General features: G+C 47.2%; 1 protein-coding gene across 1 annotated transcript; it reads left to right on the forward strand.

Annotated features, from left to right (window-relative positions):
- The first annotated feature begins 144 nt into the window (after positions 1–144).
- supt16h (SPT16 homolog, facilitates chromatin remodeling subunit) lies at positions 145–15534 on the forward strand. The gene is made up of 24 exons (XM_056576112.1): positions 145–842; positions 1754–1846; positions 2510–2680; positions 3086–3238; positions 3852–3998; positions 4375–4526; positions 4870–5042; positions 5292–5382; positions 5896–5969; positions 6222–6334; positions 6739–6804; positions 6956–7054; positions 8093–8208; positions 8834–8987; positions 9312–9439; positions 9729–9991; positions 10280–10398; positions 11330–11568; positions 11918–11993; positions 12546–12715; positions 13284–13413; positions 13647–13773; positions 13929–14006; positions 14650–15534. The coding sequence occupies exons 1-24, from the start codon at positions 777–779 to the stop codon at positions 14751–14753; spliced, it is 3102 nt and encodes a 1033-aa protein (XP_056432087.1). The 5' UTR covers positions 145–776; the 3' UTR covers positions 14754–15534.
- The last annotated feature ends 4 nt before the right edge of the window (positions 15535–15538 follow it).

The following is a 15538-nucleotide window of genomic DNA, read 5'->3' on the forward strand; positions in this document are numbered from 1 at the left end:
CATCTACTTCATTCGTCGCAAGTTTGACGCGTAGACCCACCGTGTTTCGAACCGATGACGATGGCGGGAAAGTCTACAGTGGCGGGAAAATGCAGCATGGTCAACAAGATAGGCGGCGCTGTTGTGCGCCCTTATGCAACAAAAACATAAAATCATCACATGGGCATAGCAAGAAGAAAGCGCAATACAGTGCAAATGCATTTTCACATCTCCATAAACCACAATGTTCCGAATCAATCAATGCAAAGCATGTAAGGCGTTCAAACATAAATTATCCTACAGCTAAAAAATATATGCATGCACCGTTTCATAAGAAAAAGCATTGCCACGGATTGATGCAGATACGCGGGCTGATATGTAGAGCGAAGACGGGAAGGGGGAGGGATAGAGAGAATGAGGGGCACACAGACGAATTGATTATACCCGATTGCTGTGTGTGTACAACGGCGTGGAGGTGGAGACAAGTGTACTATCAATGCACTTGGAATAAAAATACCATCTTTCATCCAGAGCCGGTTTTAGTAAGAGCCATAACTAACTGGTTATTCATATACTAAAGGAGTTGATATCGGCGACCGTTTGGTTATTTGTTGCATAGTAGCGGGGGTGCGGGTCTTTATAAGAGGGGTAAGGGCATCTAGCAGTAGTTGTAGTAGAAGTGAGGCTGGTAGGTCTCGTTGGCGAGGCGTGGACACTGAGACAGAGTTGACACTCGTCCGGCCTCCCACTGCGAAGCCGGGAGCTGGAGTTTGAAGGAGCAGAAGAGCAGACTCGCCATGGCGGTAAACTTGGACAAGGACGCATACTACCGCCGGATCAAGCGGCTGTACGGCAACTGGAAGGTATTGTCGGGGAGAGATGGATCATGGTGTGTTGTGGGGCTTTTAATCACAACGTTTGATGGTAGTTTGGAGTTCCCGGAGAGAGTGATCTGGAGGTAGCCGTCTGCTAGCACTTTGTGTAGAGCCTGAGTAGGGTTCCCTGCTTGTATCTCCTCCAGTATCACACTTGGAGGCCTGCAGGTAGCTCAACTGCATGGTTTTCACAACACAATGACACGGGTTTGAGCTGGGTCTCAGACGTCGCCGTTAACCATTTTCATAGCGATATGGCCAAACAGCATGCTAGACACCAAGGCTAACATGCTAACATGAGCTAGCTGCCTTCAGCATCTCGCTTTCTCATCCAACTAGCCTGCTAGCGTCCGCTAGCCTTTCAGCCTGTTTATTATATGCTAATAGGCTAGCTAGCGTCGTTGAAACCCCCAACCCCATTTAGTACATGGTAATACACAGATATATATACATGTATACGTTGACGCTAGTCGCACAGCCATGTTACATTTTCTGTAAGTATGATTGTTTTGATGTGCTAAGTAGTATAACAGTCCCGCAGTGTTAGCACGATTGCTAATTAGCAATTATACACCATGCTGGCGCCAGCTTTCAATGAATTTCTCGCTGTTTTAATCCGGATTCTGAATAAAACTGTGTGACTGTTGGTGTGGTGGTGATGGTAAAAAGATGCGTTAGTGAAACTTCAGGAATAAACCCCAACATCACCTGCTGACAGGTCTACCGGTTCTCTAAACTTTATCACTACTGTTCCTGTCTCGGCAGGCCACATCTCGCTATATCTGCTACTATAGCCCCATGGGACATGGATACTACACTGCTTTCTTCAGTTTAATGTAACATCAGCTTTTAAGGAAAGAAGTCGTCGTTTATTTGAAAAAAATCTTTTGTCATCACAGAAAGGTGAAGATGAATTTGGAAAAGTGGATGCTGTGGTGGTCTCCGTCGGGGTCGACGAGGAGGTCGTGTACGCTAAGTCCACGGCTTTACAGGTAATGTTATAGTATGTGAATCTATTGTATCACACGGTGATCTGTTCATTCATTCCCCCCACTATTTACAATTGTTTAAAGAGTGCTGGATTGGATCTTTGCAAGTTTAATCTGTTCTTGAACATCTGTGGACTCCAATGCCTCTCAAATCATCCTTTGTGTGCAACTTTTAGATTCCGAAATTTGTTCATTTTGCATAAATTCATTTGACCATGTCACGATATTGTTTTTCCCTTATTTATTTCAAGGTTTCCCTTGTTATTAGTTTATATTGCAGTTTGGCACCAAAGCTATAAATACACTTATCAACCATTGCATATAAATAAAATGTAATATAACTTGTTTCCCTTTTTAAGCACTTGTTCTAAGCACAGTTTTGTGTATAATATACGTGCAGATGACAAAAATACCTAAATATTATTTAGAATTAACCATTTTAAAATGAATTAACCATTTCATTGTGCTTTAACTAGCAAAAAAGGAAAAACGCCATTGTATAGTATTGTTCCTGAGCTAAACTTGCAGCATAAAAGTAGTGATCTTATTTTTTCTGGAAATAATCGAAATTGAATCGAGAACAAATAAATTGCAGCGCATTGATGAATCGATATTTTTACCCAGCTCTACTAGCCATGAATAATGTGGTATTTTCTATCACTGCAGACGTGGCTTTTCGGCTACGAGCTGACGGACACCATCATGGTATTCTGCGACACCAAGATCCTCTTCCTTGCCAGTAAGAAGAAGGTGGAGTTCCTCAAGCAGGTGGCCGTAACCAAGGGAAACGAGAACGCCAACGGCGTCCCGCCCATCACGTTGCTCACCCGGGAGAAGGTAAGGGTGTTGAAGCGCTTCGAGGGCACTGGTGTTATCAAACTTTGTTGAAGGTGGTTTTGTCGTAGAAAGTTTCAATTTTACGTTTTACAAAAAAAAATATATTTCTTTAAGAAAGATATCTGATGCACAGATAAACCTACCCAGTGGACACTCCCAGTGTAACCGTTTGACCCAAAATCATGACACAGAGTAACCTCAAACCTTTTTAATATTACAAATGGGTCCGAAATGAATATACCCAGCCAAGGATAATGTTGCTGTACTTGAATGGACCAATGGCTATCTTTTAAAAACAAAGAACGATAAGCATGATCAGATTATAAACAAACTCAACTGTCACCTTGAACAACAGCAGGCGTGCCTTTTCTGTTATCCTGAATGTTTGCCTTCTCCGTGTTTCAGAACGAGAGCAACAAGGCCAACTTTGACAAGATGATGGAGGCCATCAAGGGAAGCAAGGAGGGCAAGACGGTTGGGGTGTTCAGCAAGGACAAGTTCCCCGGGGAGTACATGAAGAGCTGGAATGACACCATCACTGCCGAGGGCCTGGGGATGGTAGGAGACTCCCTCTACCCTTCACTGGGCTTTGAAAAGTCTAAGGCCCAATCCCATTTCTACCCCTTACCCCTTCACCTTACCCCTTCACCTTACCCCTTCACCTTACCCCTTCACCTTACCCCTTCAATTTACCCCTTCAAACAAGGGGGAAGGGGTAAGGGGTAGAAATGGGATTGGGCCTAAATCATGCAGGTCCCTCAGAAAATAGGGACCACCCCCCGTCAACCGGTTGGGCGTCAGACGGCCTTGGAAAGTCTTGATTGGTCTTGAAATCAAATCTGGCAATTCAAGGCTCTTTGTTACCAGATATAAAAAAAATATAATTGTTGCAATAGTTGGGCCTTTGCCGATCTGCTATTTAAATGACATTCTTAGGCTGATGACCCCCCCGCCCGCCCCCAATTATTTATTTGGGGCGGCTAAATCTGTCAGTTGATGATTGGATGGATTCAAAATCAAGGAGACAATGGTTGCGTTTCAGCCACACAATTGTATAACTCATTCAGATTTGATGAGCTTGCCCCCCATATGCGTACCTGGTGACCCCCTTGTGGGGGGGGGGGTCCCGGTCCGCCTGTTGAGAGACGGCCCTGTGACCCCCCCCCTCCAGGTGGACGTCAGTGCGGTGGTGGCGTACACCATGGCGGTCAAGGAGGACGGAGAGCTGGCGCTGATGAAGAAGGCGGCGACCATCACGAGTGAGGTGTACTCCAAGTTCTTCAAGGAGCGCGTCATGGAGATTGTGGATGCTGACGAGGTGAGGGGGAGGAGCTTGATGGGGAGGGAGGAATCTGCTTGGTTGAAGGGTCAATGGGTGGGTTGAGCGGTGGCTAGGTACTAGTTTGCAATAGATTTATTTCCTTTTGTTTTGATGCTAGCTTCGTTGCTTAGGATGTTGGAAAACATTGACAGTATTTTTTATTTATTCTTAATGAGCTTATGTTCAAAAAACTTTCCCGGGTTACATGATTGGAAGATATGCTGAGAGAATGCAGTTATCTCGGTTTCTGAGTTAATGACACGAGTCTTGGTAAAGCTGACTGTAGTCTACCGCTCCGGCCACTAGAGGCAGCCAATGGGAGAACCCACATAGTGCAGGTTTAATACAACCCGTTGGGTCGCTTTGGTTACAGAAAGTGCGGCACAGCAAGCTGGCGGAGTCGGTGGAAAAGGCCATCGAGGAGAAGAAGTTCCTGGGCGGAGCGGACCCCTCAACGGTGGAGATGTGTTACCCCCCCATCATCCAGAGCGGGGGAAACTACAGCCTCAAGTTCAGCGTCGTCAGGTAAGACGCGAGAGGAGATGTGCTTCGTTCGTCTCGGGTTGGGAAATTTGTGTGTCGCAGCAGAACGATGCATTAGACGCATGCTGTTTTTTTTCAATCGCTTGTGAAACAAGCCGTACATTTTTCAGAAGCACTCGCTTCGACCAAATCGTGCATTTGAAGTGTATCTGAATCTGCTTGTAGATTCATGTACTTTTGTGGTTGGTCAACACACTATAACGTTTTGGTATAGCCTAGATAATCTATTGGTTAGTCCGACTCCATAGTTGCGGTAGTGTTTTTAGCTGTTTGCTTCTGTGTGGTCATGTGGTCTCTAACCCCGCCCTCTCCGTCGCCCCTCCAGTGACAAGAACCACATGCACTTTGGGGCCATCACGTGCGCCATGGGCATCCGCTACAAGTCGTACTGCTCCAACTTGGTCCGTACGCTCATGGTGGACCCCCCGCAGGAAATGCAGGACAACTACAACTTCCTGCTGCAGGTGGAGGAGGAGCTGCTCAAAGAGCTTAAGCATGGTGAGCCCTCTGCGACGCTTGTCACTCACTCACTCACACTTGTATATATTTGGACTCGATATGCTGTGTCACACTTTATAAGGAGACAGGTTAATCTAGCTACTGTGTGTGTGATCCGTCACCTACCAAGATCTTCACCCAGAACGCACTGCACACACGCTTCACAGCTGAATTGCTTGACCCAATAAACGAAAGGTTGGACTAGCAAGCGATGACACTAATCAGACTGTCTCTACGGTGTGTGTCCAGGGTGCAAGATCAGCGACGCATACAACGCGGTCCTGGAGTACGTCAAGAAGGAGAAGCCAGACCTAGTCTCAAAGCTCACTAAGAACTTCGGGTAACGCGTCAGCGCACTGTCACACACACCCGACACTTATTAATAGGGGTGGGAAACATAGTCTATTCTTCGATGCATCGTGATTCTGTGTAGAACGATTCCGTTTCAGTTCAGATAAGTTAATAATCGGAATAAAAATAAATAAATAAATATATATTTTTTTAAATTACTTTTTTCATTTTGTTCGCCTCCTGCCACATTCTGTTCGACAGAGGGATAATTTGAGTAGTTTAAAATTATTACATCTATCTTCAATGTGTATTGGCCAATCTGATTGGTCTGGGCGCGATTCAGCCTACGCCTAGCATGCACGCAAACTCACAGCCAGACACGAGACGGACGAACAAATTCGTATTCTTATAAATGACAATTGATAATCGTTTTAGAATCGATTCGTCGACCTCAGAATCGAATCGTGAGGTGCCAAAAGATTCCCACCCCTACTTATTAACGCCTTCACCAGTGTATAAGGTTTACATAACGTGTCCGATATATTTCATATTTCTCTCCCAGGTTTGCCATGGGCATCGAGTTCCGAGAGGGCTCCCTGGTGCTAAACGCCAAGAACCAGTACAAGCTGAAGAAAGGTGTGTGTGTGTGTGTGTGTGTGTGTGTGTGTGTGTGTGTGTGTGTGTGTGTGTGTGTGTGTGTGTGTGTGTGTGTGTGTGTGTGTGTGTGTGTGTGTGTGTGTGTGTGTGTGTGTGTGTGTGTGTGTGTGTGTGTGTGTGTGGTCCTAACGCGGCCTTTACTCGTGATTTGCAACTGTGAGGGGATTGATTTCACCCAAGTGTGCAGGTTTGTTTTCAGCAGGACACCGTGTCCTTTTGCTTTATGTTTAGGCATGGTGCTGAGCATCAGTCTGGGCCTGGCCGACCTCGTCAACAAGGAGGGCAAGAAGGAGGAGCAGAAGAAGTACGCCCTCTTCGTCGGAGACAGCGTTCAGATCAACGAGGCAAGTTACAAACACTCGCCACTAGAGGGAGTAAGACCCACTGGGAAGTCTGGCTGGAGTGCTTATCTTGCCATCCGCTGTGACATTGATTAACCATTTCAAGCTAATTACCGTAGCTGCTCATTAGTATCATCACAAGTGGGTGTGCGCCCCCAACAATGTGTGATTTATGGCTCCGCTGACCAGTTGGTTCAGTCCACTGGGTAAGCTGGTGGGCTTCTCGTCATACTACGTCCTACATCCACGTGGTTGCTCTCACTTTGCTTGCTATTGAAATGGCTTATAATGACATGACGGCCACACACCTGTTCTCAAACACGGGGGCGGGCTTTTTCGAACCCAAGCGTTGTGTCTGATGTTTGCTGGGAGTGCGCTGTGCTAAGATGTTCTGCCGACCCTGACAGGAGGAGGCGGCCACGGTGCTCACGCCGGTCAAGAAGAAGATCAAGAACGTGGGGATCTTCCTCAAGGTGAGTCTGTGGTTCAGTTCAGCTGGACGTACGAGCTTTAAAGGGCCTTGTGCTGAAGGGGCAACGTGTCACTTCACTTGTCCTCGATACTCTGTGACTGAGCTGTGTTTGAGCTGCAAGATGATCCCTGTGTTATGTTTGTTGTGCCTAGAACGACGATGAGGAGGATGACGAGGAAGACGCTGACGATGCGGAGGAGCTGCTGGGCAAGGGGGCTCGCAGCGCCGCCCTGCTGGCAGACAGAACCAGGGTACTCCTTTAATTATCAATTTTACAAAGATTGACTAGCATAACTATTTCTTGAGCTTCTTCACAGAAGATCAGTTAGACTACTCCAACCAAGACCACTGAGTATTTTTTAGAATTTATTTTTCATATATGTATGTATGTATGTATGTATGTATGTATGTATGTATGTATGTACCGTATTTTCCGGACTATAAGTCGCGGTTTTTTTGTAGTTTGGCTTGCCCTGCGACTTATATTTCGAAGCGACTTATATGCCAAAATTGTGCGTACATAATCTTCGGCCGCAAGATGGCACCGTCATTCATTAGGCCTACAACTGAACGCTGCAAGCCTACTGCACCACCGAATAAATTATATTCTCGTCGTCATCGTCCTCAATGTCCTCCGGTTCAACCAAAGCTACCCCAGCCTTAGCTGCAATGTTGTGCAACATAGCTGTCACACATATCACAGCGCATGACTTGGCCGGCGAAAACTGGAGCCCACCTCCCGATCGTGCGCTCAGGTTTAGGACCGCGGCGCATACGCGTCCGGTGGAATCCCGGTGTCACTGAATTCGGTATACTCTCAGAACTACGAGTGGGACCGACACACCTATATTGCTATTGCAATTTTATTCAGTCTCTCCAGACTAAACGTTCTTGTTTAAATGTTTAAAAATAAATGCGACTTATACACCGACGCGACGTATATATGTTTTTTTCCTCTTCGTGGAGCATTTTTTGACTGATGCGACTAATACTCGGGAGCGACGTATAGTCCGGAAAATACGGTGTGTGTGTGTGTGTGTGTGTGTGTGTGTGTGTGTGTGTGTGTGTGTGTGTGTGTGTGTGTGTGTGTGTGTGTGTGTGTGTGTGTGTGTGTGTGTGTGTGTGTGTGTGTGTGTGTGTGTGTGTGTGTGTGTGTGTAATTGCTTTTTGATTGGTGTGTTCAAAGCTGCTTAAGGTAGAAAACCTTTGATGGTGTCAAGTGTGTGTGTGTGGTCCAAAGCTGCCTATTCATTGGCGGTGTGGTGATGACTCTCTTCCTATTGGTTTAGAATGAGATGACGGCAGAAGAAAAAAGGCGGGCTCATCAAAAGGAACTGGCCAATCAGGTGAACGAGGTGGCCAAGCGTCGTCTGACGGAACAGAAGGGAGAGCAGCAGATTCAGAAGTGAGTTGCATGCTAGGAACCGGAGTCCGGCCCAGGACTTTGCATATCTTTAGAAAGTAAAAATATGCCTGGTTTAGCCTTCATTTTCTATTCAAATCAGCAGTGTACCATGTTGGCCCACTAGTGCCATTGGCATGTTGTAACAAACCCCATGAAGTGAACAAATTGACCTCCATTCAAATGTCATTTTTGTCGTGCATGACTGAAGCGATTTGTAACACAAGACCAGTGTAGAGGAAGAAAAACTTGTCACTCTTGTAAAAGAAGTTATGAGGGAGTAGTGGTCAAGTAGCTATCCTCCCTTATTGCGCCAATCAGAAACTGTCGTTGCTCTGAGGGATTTAGTTTCACTTCATGCTGCCGCACAACGCTCATTATCGGACCATTAATTACACGTCTCTGGGAACGAGGGAGCAATTACTGTCTGGTAATTAAGATTGCATTAATTGACTCTAGTCATCTAACACGCACTGATTTTTAAATAAATTGCAACTCTTTTATTTTATTACATGTCACCACATCACCTGTAATTGCCTAATAAGATTGTAATCACCTGTAACGACAATATGTAATGTTGACCTCTTCCCGTGCCCCCCCTCCCCCTGTCCTGCCTGACCTCGCCCAGGGCCCGCAAATCCAACATATCGTACAAGAACGGCTCCCAGATGCCTCGAGAAAAGGACATCCGAGACATGAAGATCTTTATCGACAAGAAGTACGAGACGGTGGTCATGCCCGTCTTCGGCATCGCCACGCCCTTCCATATCGCCACCATCAAGGTACGGCCTGCCTGGGTTGAGTCTGCATCACATGCACCATACAAGCTCACAAGAACAAATATGATATTATCGGTCAAATATTTACTCCATTACAGCAACGACTTGCGTTATGTGGATTATTTAAGCACTGAAGTGCACATAAATGGTAGTCATTATATTAAAGTGGATTCACTTTTTAAATGGTTTGTACCCGGCTGCTCTGTGTAATGCCACGGTGCCCTGGCCTGGCCTCGAGCCTCAACGTTGTGCAGCCTCTACCCCTACCGGGTCCCTCGGCAGGCTCCACAGTGGGGTACCGAACCCGTGTCCCTACTGTCTCCTCAGAACATCAGTATGTCGGTGGAGGGGGACTACACCTACCTGAGGATCAACTTCTACGTCCCCGGCAGCTCCCTGGGGCGCCACGAGGGCAACATCTTCCCCAACCCCGACGCCACCTTCGTCAAAGAAATGTACGTCCTGACAGGAAGTGGCCCCTGTCGCCACACCGTGTGTCCGTCAAGGATGATCGATGGCTTTCGGCTTCCAAATTTCAATTGCAACACAAAATGCGTGACGACAATGTTCTAAACATAGTTTCCAAAGTCAAAATTGATTGAAGGTTATTATGATTGAGAGTCCAAATCTAAAAAATCAGAACCAAAAAATTTGAAATCATGGAATAACTAAAAAATCCGAACTAGACATCCAAAGGTCCCCATGATCCTCCAGCGTGTTCTGACCTCCTCCCCCGTCCTCCAGCACGTACCGGGCGTCCAACCTGAAGGCGCCGGGCGACCCCTCGGTGCCCTCCACCAACCTGCAGAACGCCTTCCGCATCATCAAGGAGGTGCAGAAGCGCTACAAGATGCGGGAGGCGGAGGAGAAGGAGAAGGAGGGCATCGTGAAGCAGGACATCCTGTCCGTCAACCTGAACCGCAGCAACCCCAAGCTCAAGGACCTCTACATCCGGCCCAACATCGCCCAGAAGAGGATGCAGGGCTCCCTGGAGGCCCACACCAACGGTGAGGGGGGGGGGGGGGGGGGGGAGATGGGTGGAAGGAGGCAAAGCATTGGATCTGTAATGGAGGAAGAGGGCAGTGGATGGACGAGATGGGGCGGGGCATGGCGGGGGGCGGGGGGGTTCAGCAAACTGTAGGACTGGGGGAAAGCAGCGTTAACAAGAGGAGAGTTATTTTAAGAACTGTCGGACTGAATTGAAGAACGGAGGCAAATTCGGGTCCGTTTTGTGTCTGGCGATGGTTTTGTTTTCGGTGGATCTTGCTAAAGTGTCATGTCTCCCGTGTGTCTAGGCTTCCGCTTCACGTCTGTTCGAGGCGACAAGGTGGACATCCTCTACAACAACATCAAGCACTCCATCTTCCAGCCCTGCGACGGGGAGATGATAATAGTGCTGCACTTCCACCTCAAGGTGTGTGTCGAACCAACCATGATGATGTCTAGGGTTAGATTTTTATTTAGGAAAATATTGACGATGGACAAACGATCATAGGACCTGTCCTAACTACCGTCAACCCAAAGATTCTGAGTCCGACTCCTCGCCTCAAAATATGCACTCAGGCTTTCAGTCACAGCACTCACCGTTCCAAATCAGGAGGGGAGATGAGCGCTTGTGAAGTACATTTGTCTTGTTGAGGATCTACCACGGCTGGCTGAATACCTCATCTAAAGCTCTGGCTCATCGCTAGGTTTTCCAAATCAGTGAAAAGTCAAATGATGGTACATATCTTTGCTGGTGGAGACCACTACTGCAGAAATGCGTATTTAAAAGTGCTGTCAAGCGATTACAATATTTAATGTCATAGCTAACTCGCGATTAATCGCAAATGTTTTTTCTATGCTAAATATCCCTTTATTTCTTTGTCCCATTAATTGTTCTCATTTTAATGTTCTTATCAACATGGAGGAGTGCATCGGCCTGCCTTGTGCAAATGTTTTTTTATTGAAAACAACATTGGCATATACTGATCAAAACAGGACGATACAAAAAAAAGCCTATAGTGCAATTAAACGTTGAACATACAAACATACTGCCTTGAACATAGCAGTCAGGCTACTGCTTCTTTCTTTTGAGCCAAAAAAAAAAGAATTGCGTTAAATCGCGCGATAAAAAAATTAACGCTGTTAAAATTGGTTTGCGCTATCCCCGCTAATAACACGTTTAACTGACAGCACTAGTATTTAATAAAGCGTATGGTTTGAGGCGATTTCACAGCGGTTCATTTAACAATCGCCCCGCAATCTAAACTGAGTGCCCGACTGAACCCTCCTAATGGCGCCTCCAGAACCTCCCCTCGTCCCTCTCTCTTACTGGTCTCTGCTTCTGTCCTCTCCCCGACCAGAATGCCATCATGTTCGGTAAGAAGCGGCACACGGACGTGCAGTTCTACACAGAGGTGGGCGAGATCACCACCGACCTGGGCAAGCACCAGCACATGCACGACCGCGACGACCTCTACGCCGAGCAGATGGAGCGCGAGATGCGCCACAAGCTCAAGTCGGCCTTCAAGAACTTCATTGAGAAGGTGGAGACGCTCACCAAGGAGGAGCTGGAGTTCGAGGTCCCCTTCAGAGACTTGGGGTGAGTCTTTTGGCCTTTGGCCCCCCAGGCTTGCACTCCTCTGTCCCGCCGAATGAAGCTGATGGCAGTTGGAACTGAAACCTAATGGTTTTATTCTTGTAAAATAGGTCACAAATTTGATCTTTGGCTGCTTGTGCATTCAATCTTTTGAAATACAAGTCCCAATCGTTGCAGTGTTTGTGTACTATTATATTTTTATTTTATGGGCAAATACCTAGTATTCTACAATTACATTTCATCAATTTATCAACTTTTCAGGCCACTGAAAATGTTCTGCCTCAGCTTTAAGCAGTTGGCAAAACATTTTATTTTGTAATTGGCATTAAAAAAAACCTTGTTCTGTTTTCAGCTTCCAGGGCGCCCCCTACAGGAGCACCTGCTTACTACAGCCCACCTCCAGCTCCCTGGTCAACACCACTGAATGGGTAGGTGACCGCCCCGGGTTCCTCATTCACATCCCAATTACATTGAAGGGTCAGTCAGGAGGTTTGGTGGCGTGGGTTTTGGTTTCCAAGCCTAAAGCTTCTGGGTTTGGATCCCAGATGTCTGTTGTCATTCTAGAGCGAGATTATCCTACATAATGATGAGGAGGCATAGATATCCATTCATCGATTTAAAATCGACTAAAAGCATTTAATCCAGACTATTAGTTGACGAGTCATAAAAAAAATCATATTAAAGAAATGTCCAGGTAAATCTTAGCCGTTGACCTTTTAATTGCCACACTTTAGTAATTTTATATTATGGATGCAAAAAACCGCCCCAAATACATGTTCCTATGTACTTATTTTTTGGGGCAGAAAAATCTATTTTTTTATTCTAACCTGCACATCACCGTTGGTTGGATACACGTCTAAACATCCCTTTGGATGTTGCATGCGTTGGGGTTATTCCGAGACGTTTCTGGTCTGTGGGTGTAGTGTATCATATTTGGAGTGTATCCTGCTCAATACCCCCCCCCCCCTCCTCTCCGGCAGCCCCCCTTCGTGGTGACCCTGGACGAGGTGGAGCTGGTCCACTTTGAGCGGGTGCAGTTCCACCTGAAGAACTTTGACGTGGTCATCGTCTACAAGGACTACAACAAGAAGGTGACCATGATCAACGCCGTGCCCGTCAACTCCCTCGACCCCATCAAGGAGTGGCTCAAGTAAGACGCCAGCGCACGCGTGCACGCACCCTGCTGCTCGGCATGTTCAGCGCTGTCATTTGCATGAAAAGCACTCTCTCTCACTAAATCCATGTTTTTCCACCTTTTAGTACCCAAGGGTAGTGCAGGGGGTACATTCGACTTTATCCTTAAAATAGACGATATTGATTTTATATATTTTATGTAAATGTAGAATTACGGCCCAAGTGTCAATATTTGTACTTTCCGTAAATACATTTTTCCTTGGTGTTTTGCGTTAATTAGTGTATGCTAATTAAACACACTGGGAGCAGAAGCAGCGTCGCTGACTTGCCACTGTTTCCCACACACTTATCGCAGTACTTATCATGTATCAATTGGACCCTGGAGCTCTTTGCTCCGCCACGGCATGTTTATCCATCGGTTTGTTCACCGTTGGCGTACGAGGTGGTCCATGAAAGGCCTACATGACCGATGAGGGGTGCACCTCAGGCCAAACGTTGGGGAACCGCTGAACTAGGGGATTTACACGGCAATGCAATGGTCTGATCAAATGAGGCGAGGCATCAATGTTTTATCCCCTCGCCAGCTCGTGTGACATCAAGTACACCGAGGGCGTGCAGTCCCTGAACTGGACCAAGATCATGAAGACCATCGTGGACGACCCCGAGGGCTTCTTTGAGCAGGGAGGCTGGTCCTTCCTGGACCCTGAAAGTGAGGTACACGCTGAACCAGCTAATGAAGCTACCGCCATTGAAGCTACCGCCATTGACGCCATCGCTATCGAAGCTACCGCTATTGCCAGACTTTGTTACTGAAGTCTACACTTTGACTGCTCTTCGGTTTTTTTTATGACAGGAGAGAAGCATCCATATCATTTTAAGTGGGGGGTCTTCAAAGTTTTGTGTGGATGGGTGGAAGTCTGAATCTTTTTATTATCCCCCCCCCACAGGGTAGCGGCGGGGAGGAGGACTCTGAGTCAGAGATGGAGGACGAGACGTTCAACCCCTCGGCCGACGAAGAGGAGGAGGAAGGGGAGGACAGCGACGAAGACTACGACTCTGAGACGGAGGACTCTGGTACGCATGCACACGTCTTCCCCCCCACAGTGGATTTCCTCTGGTTCAGAGTTTCAGTAAAAAATACATGGACGACAATCATGTTTGGATCCCATTTTCAACGTGTGCCTCCAATTCACCCCTGAATGGGGTCTTGGTCTCGGTCTCTCCCCCAGAATACAGCGGTGCCTCGATGGGCAGTGAAGAAGAGAGTGGGAAGGACTGGGACGAGCTGGAAGAAGAGGCCAGGAAAGGTACGCATCTCCCACCCCCACCCCCCCTCCTCCCAGCATACTGAGGCTTTGAATCTGCTGAATTGAATCTAATCCCCTCTCCTTATGTCACCCTTCATCTGTCTCTTCCTGTCCGTCTGGCTCCTGTCTTTTTCTTCCTTTTTTCGATTTCTCCCTATGTTGCTGTTTCTCCCACCCCATGAACTTCTCCCTCTCCCCCCTCTGGCTCTCTCTCCCCCCTCTGTCTGTCTCTCTCTCTCTCCCCCCTCTGTCTGTCTCTCTCTCTCCCCCCTGTGTCTTTCTCCCCTCTGTGTCTTTCTCCCCCTCGGTGTGTCTTTCTCTCCCCTCTCTGTGTGTCTCTCTCCCCCCTCTGTGTGTCTCTCTCCCCCCTCTGTGTGTCTCTCTCTCCCCCCTCTGTGTGTCTCTCTCTCCCCCCTCTGTGTGTCTCTCTCTCCCCCCTCTGTGTGTCTCTCTCTCCCCCCTCTGTGTGTCTCTCTCTCCCCCCTCTGTGTGTCTCTCTCTCCCCTCTGTGTGTCTCTCTCTCCCCTCTGTGTGTCTCTCTCCCTCCCCTCTGTCTCTCTCTCCTGTGTGTCTCTCCCCCCTGTGTTTGTGTGTCTCTCTCCCCCCTGTGTGTCTCTCCCCCCTGTGTTTGTGTGTCTCTCAGCTGACAGAGAGAGTCACTATGAGGAGGCGGAGGACACGACCAAGGGGAAGAGGAAGATCCGCCCCCCGCCCCCCCCACCCAGCAAGAAGAAGCGGCGGCACTGAACACACACACAAAACAATGCTCATCACACACCCAAAACAATGGTCATGCCCAGAAACCGCCCCACCCCGTTCAGCCGTTCGAACCGTGCTACACACACATGCATACAGACACACGGGGGATGTGTACATAGAGGTAGATACAGGTCGTGTTGTGTTGCTCCAATGGTATCGTGTTAAAGTACCAGCAGACAATGACACACAAACGTTCGTTTTTTTTTTTTGTCATTTTTCTCCCTCTCCAGTTCCGTGCGTCAGGGTCGTGTGTGTCTGAATGCGTGCGTGTGTCGTCGTGCGGTTGTGTTCACGGTCCTTCTCGCCTCGTGGAAGAAACGCTGAGAAGTCCTCTGCCAACTTTTTTTATATGAGTGACAGCCCAAACCCTTAACACCCCACCTACTCCGCCTTTTCTCCCATCTCCACCCTCAAATCTGTTGTCAAGGTTGACATTTTTTTGTTTTTTTTACCCGTCTGGGGGGAAAATAAATAATAAAAATATTGCTTTTCTTCTATAGGGACAGAAGCAAATCGTTTTTTCTGCAATGTCAGGTTCTTTTTTTTTTTTTCTATAAATATATATATATTGTTTGTACATTCTTTCATACAAACATACACACACACAATGCACCCATCTTCCTCTCCTTTTTTTCCATTTTGACTAGGTAGGTTGTTTTACTTGTTAATTCTTAAAATCCTGTTTTTGTTTTTGTAATAAAATTAAAAGGAAATGTAGCCTATGCCTTGTCCCGCGGCTCTGTTAAACCAGTGGTGTGCTTCATTTGTACCTT

Source organism: Gadus chalcogrammus, chromosome 17, assembly GCF_026213295.1.
Source record: "Gadus chalcogrammus isolate NIFS_2021 chromosome 17, NIFS_Gcha_1.0, whole genome shotgun sequence".
In the NCBI taxonomy this organism is placed as follows: domain Eukaryota; kingdom Metazoa; phylum Chordata; class Actinopteri; order Gadiformes; family Gadidae; genus Gadus; species Gadus chalcogrammus.

What these genes read in the sequence shown, in the direction of transcription:
- supt16h (XM_056576112.1), top strand. Translation starts at nt 777, where the DNA reads ATGGCGGTAAACTTGGACAAGGACGCATACTACCGCCGGATCAAGCGG. An exon ending in GCTCAAAGAGCTTAAGCATG is followed by an intron (nt 5,043 to 5,291) that starts GTGAGCCCTCTG and finishes GTGTGTGTCCAG; the next exon opens with GGTGCAAGATCAGCGACGCA. An exon ending in TCCATATCGCCACCATCAAG is followed by an intron (nt 8,988 to 9,311) that starts GTACGGCCTGCC and finishes CTGTCTCCTCAG; the next exon opens with AACATCAGTATGTCGGTGGA.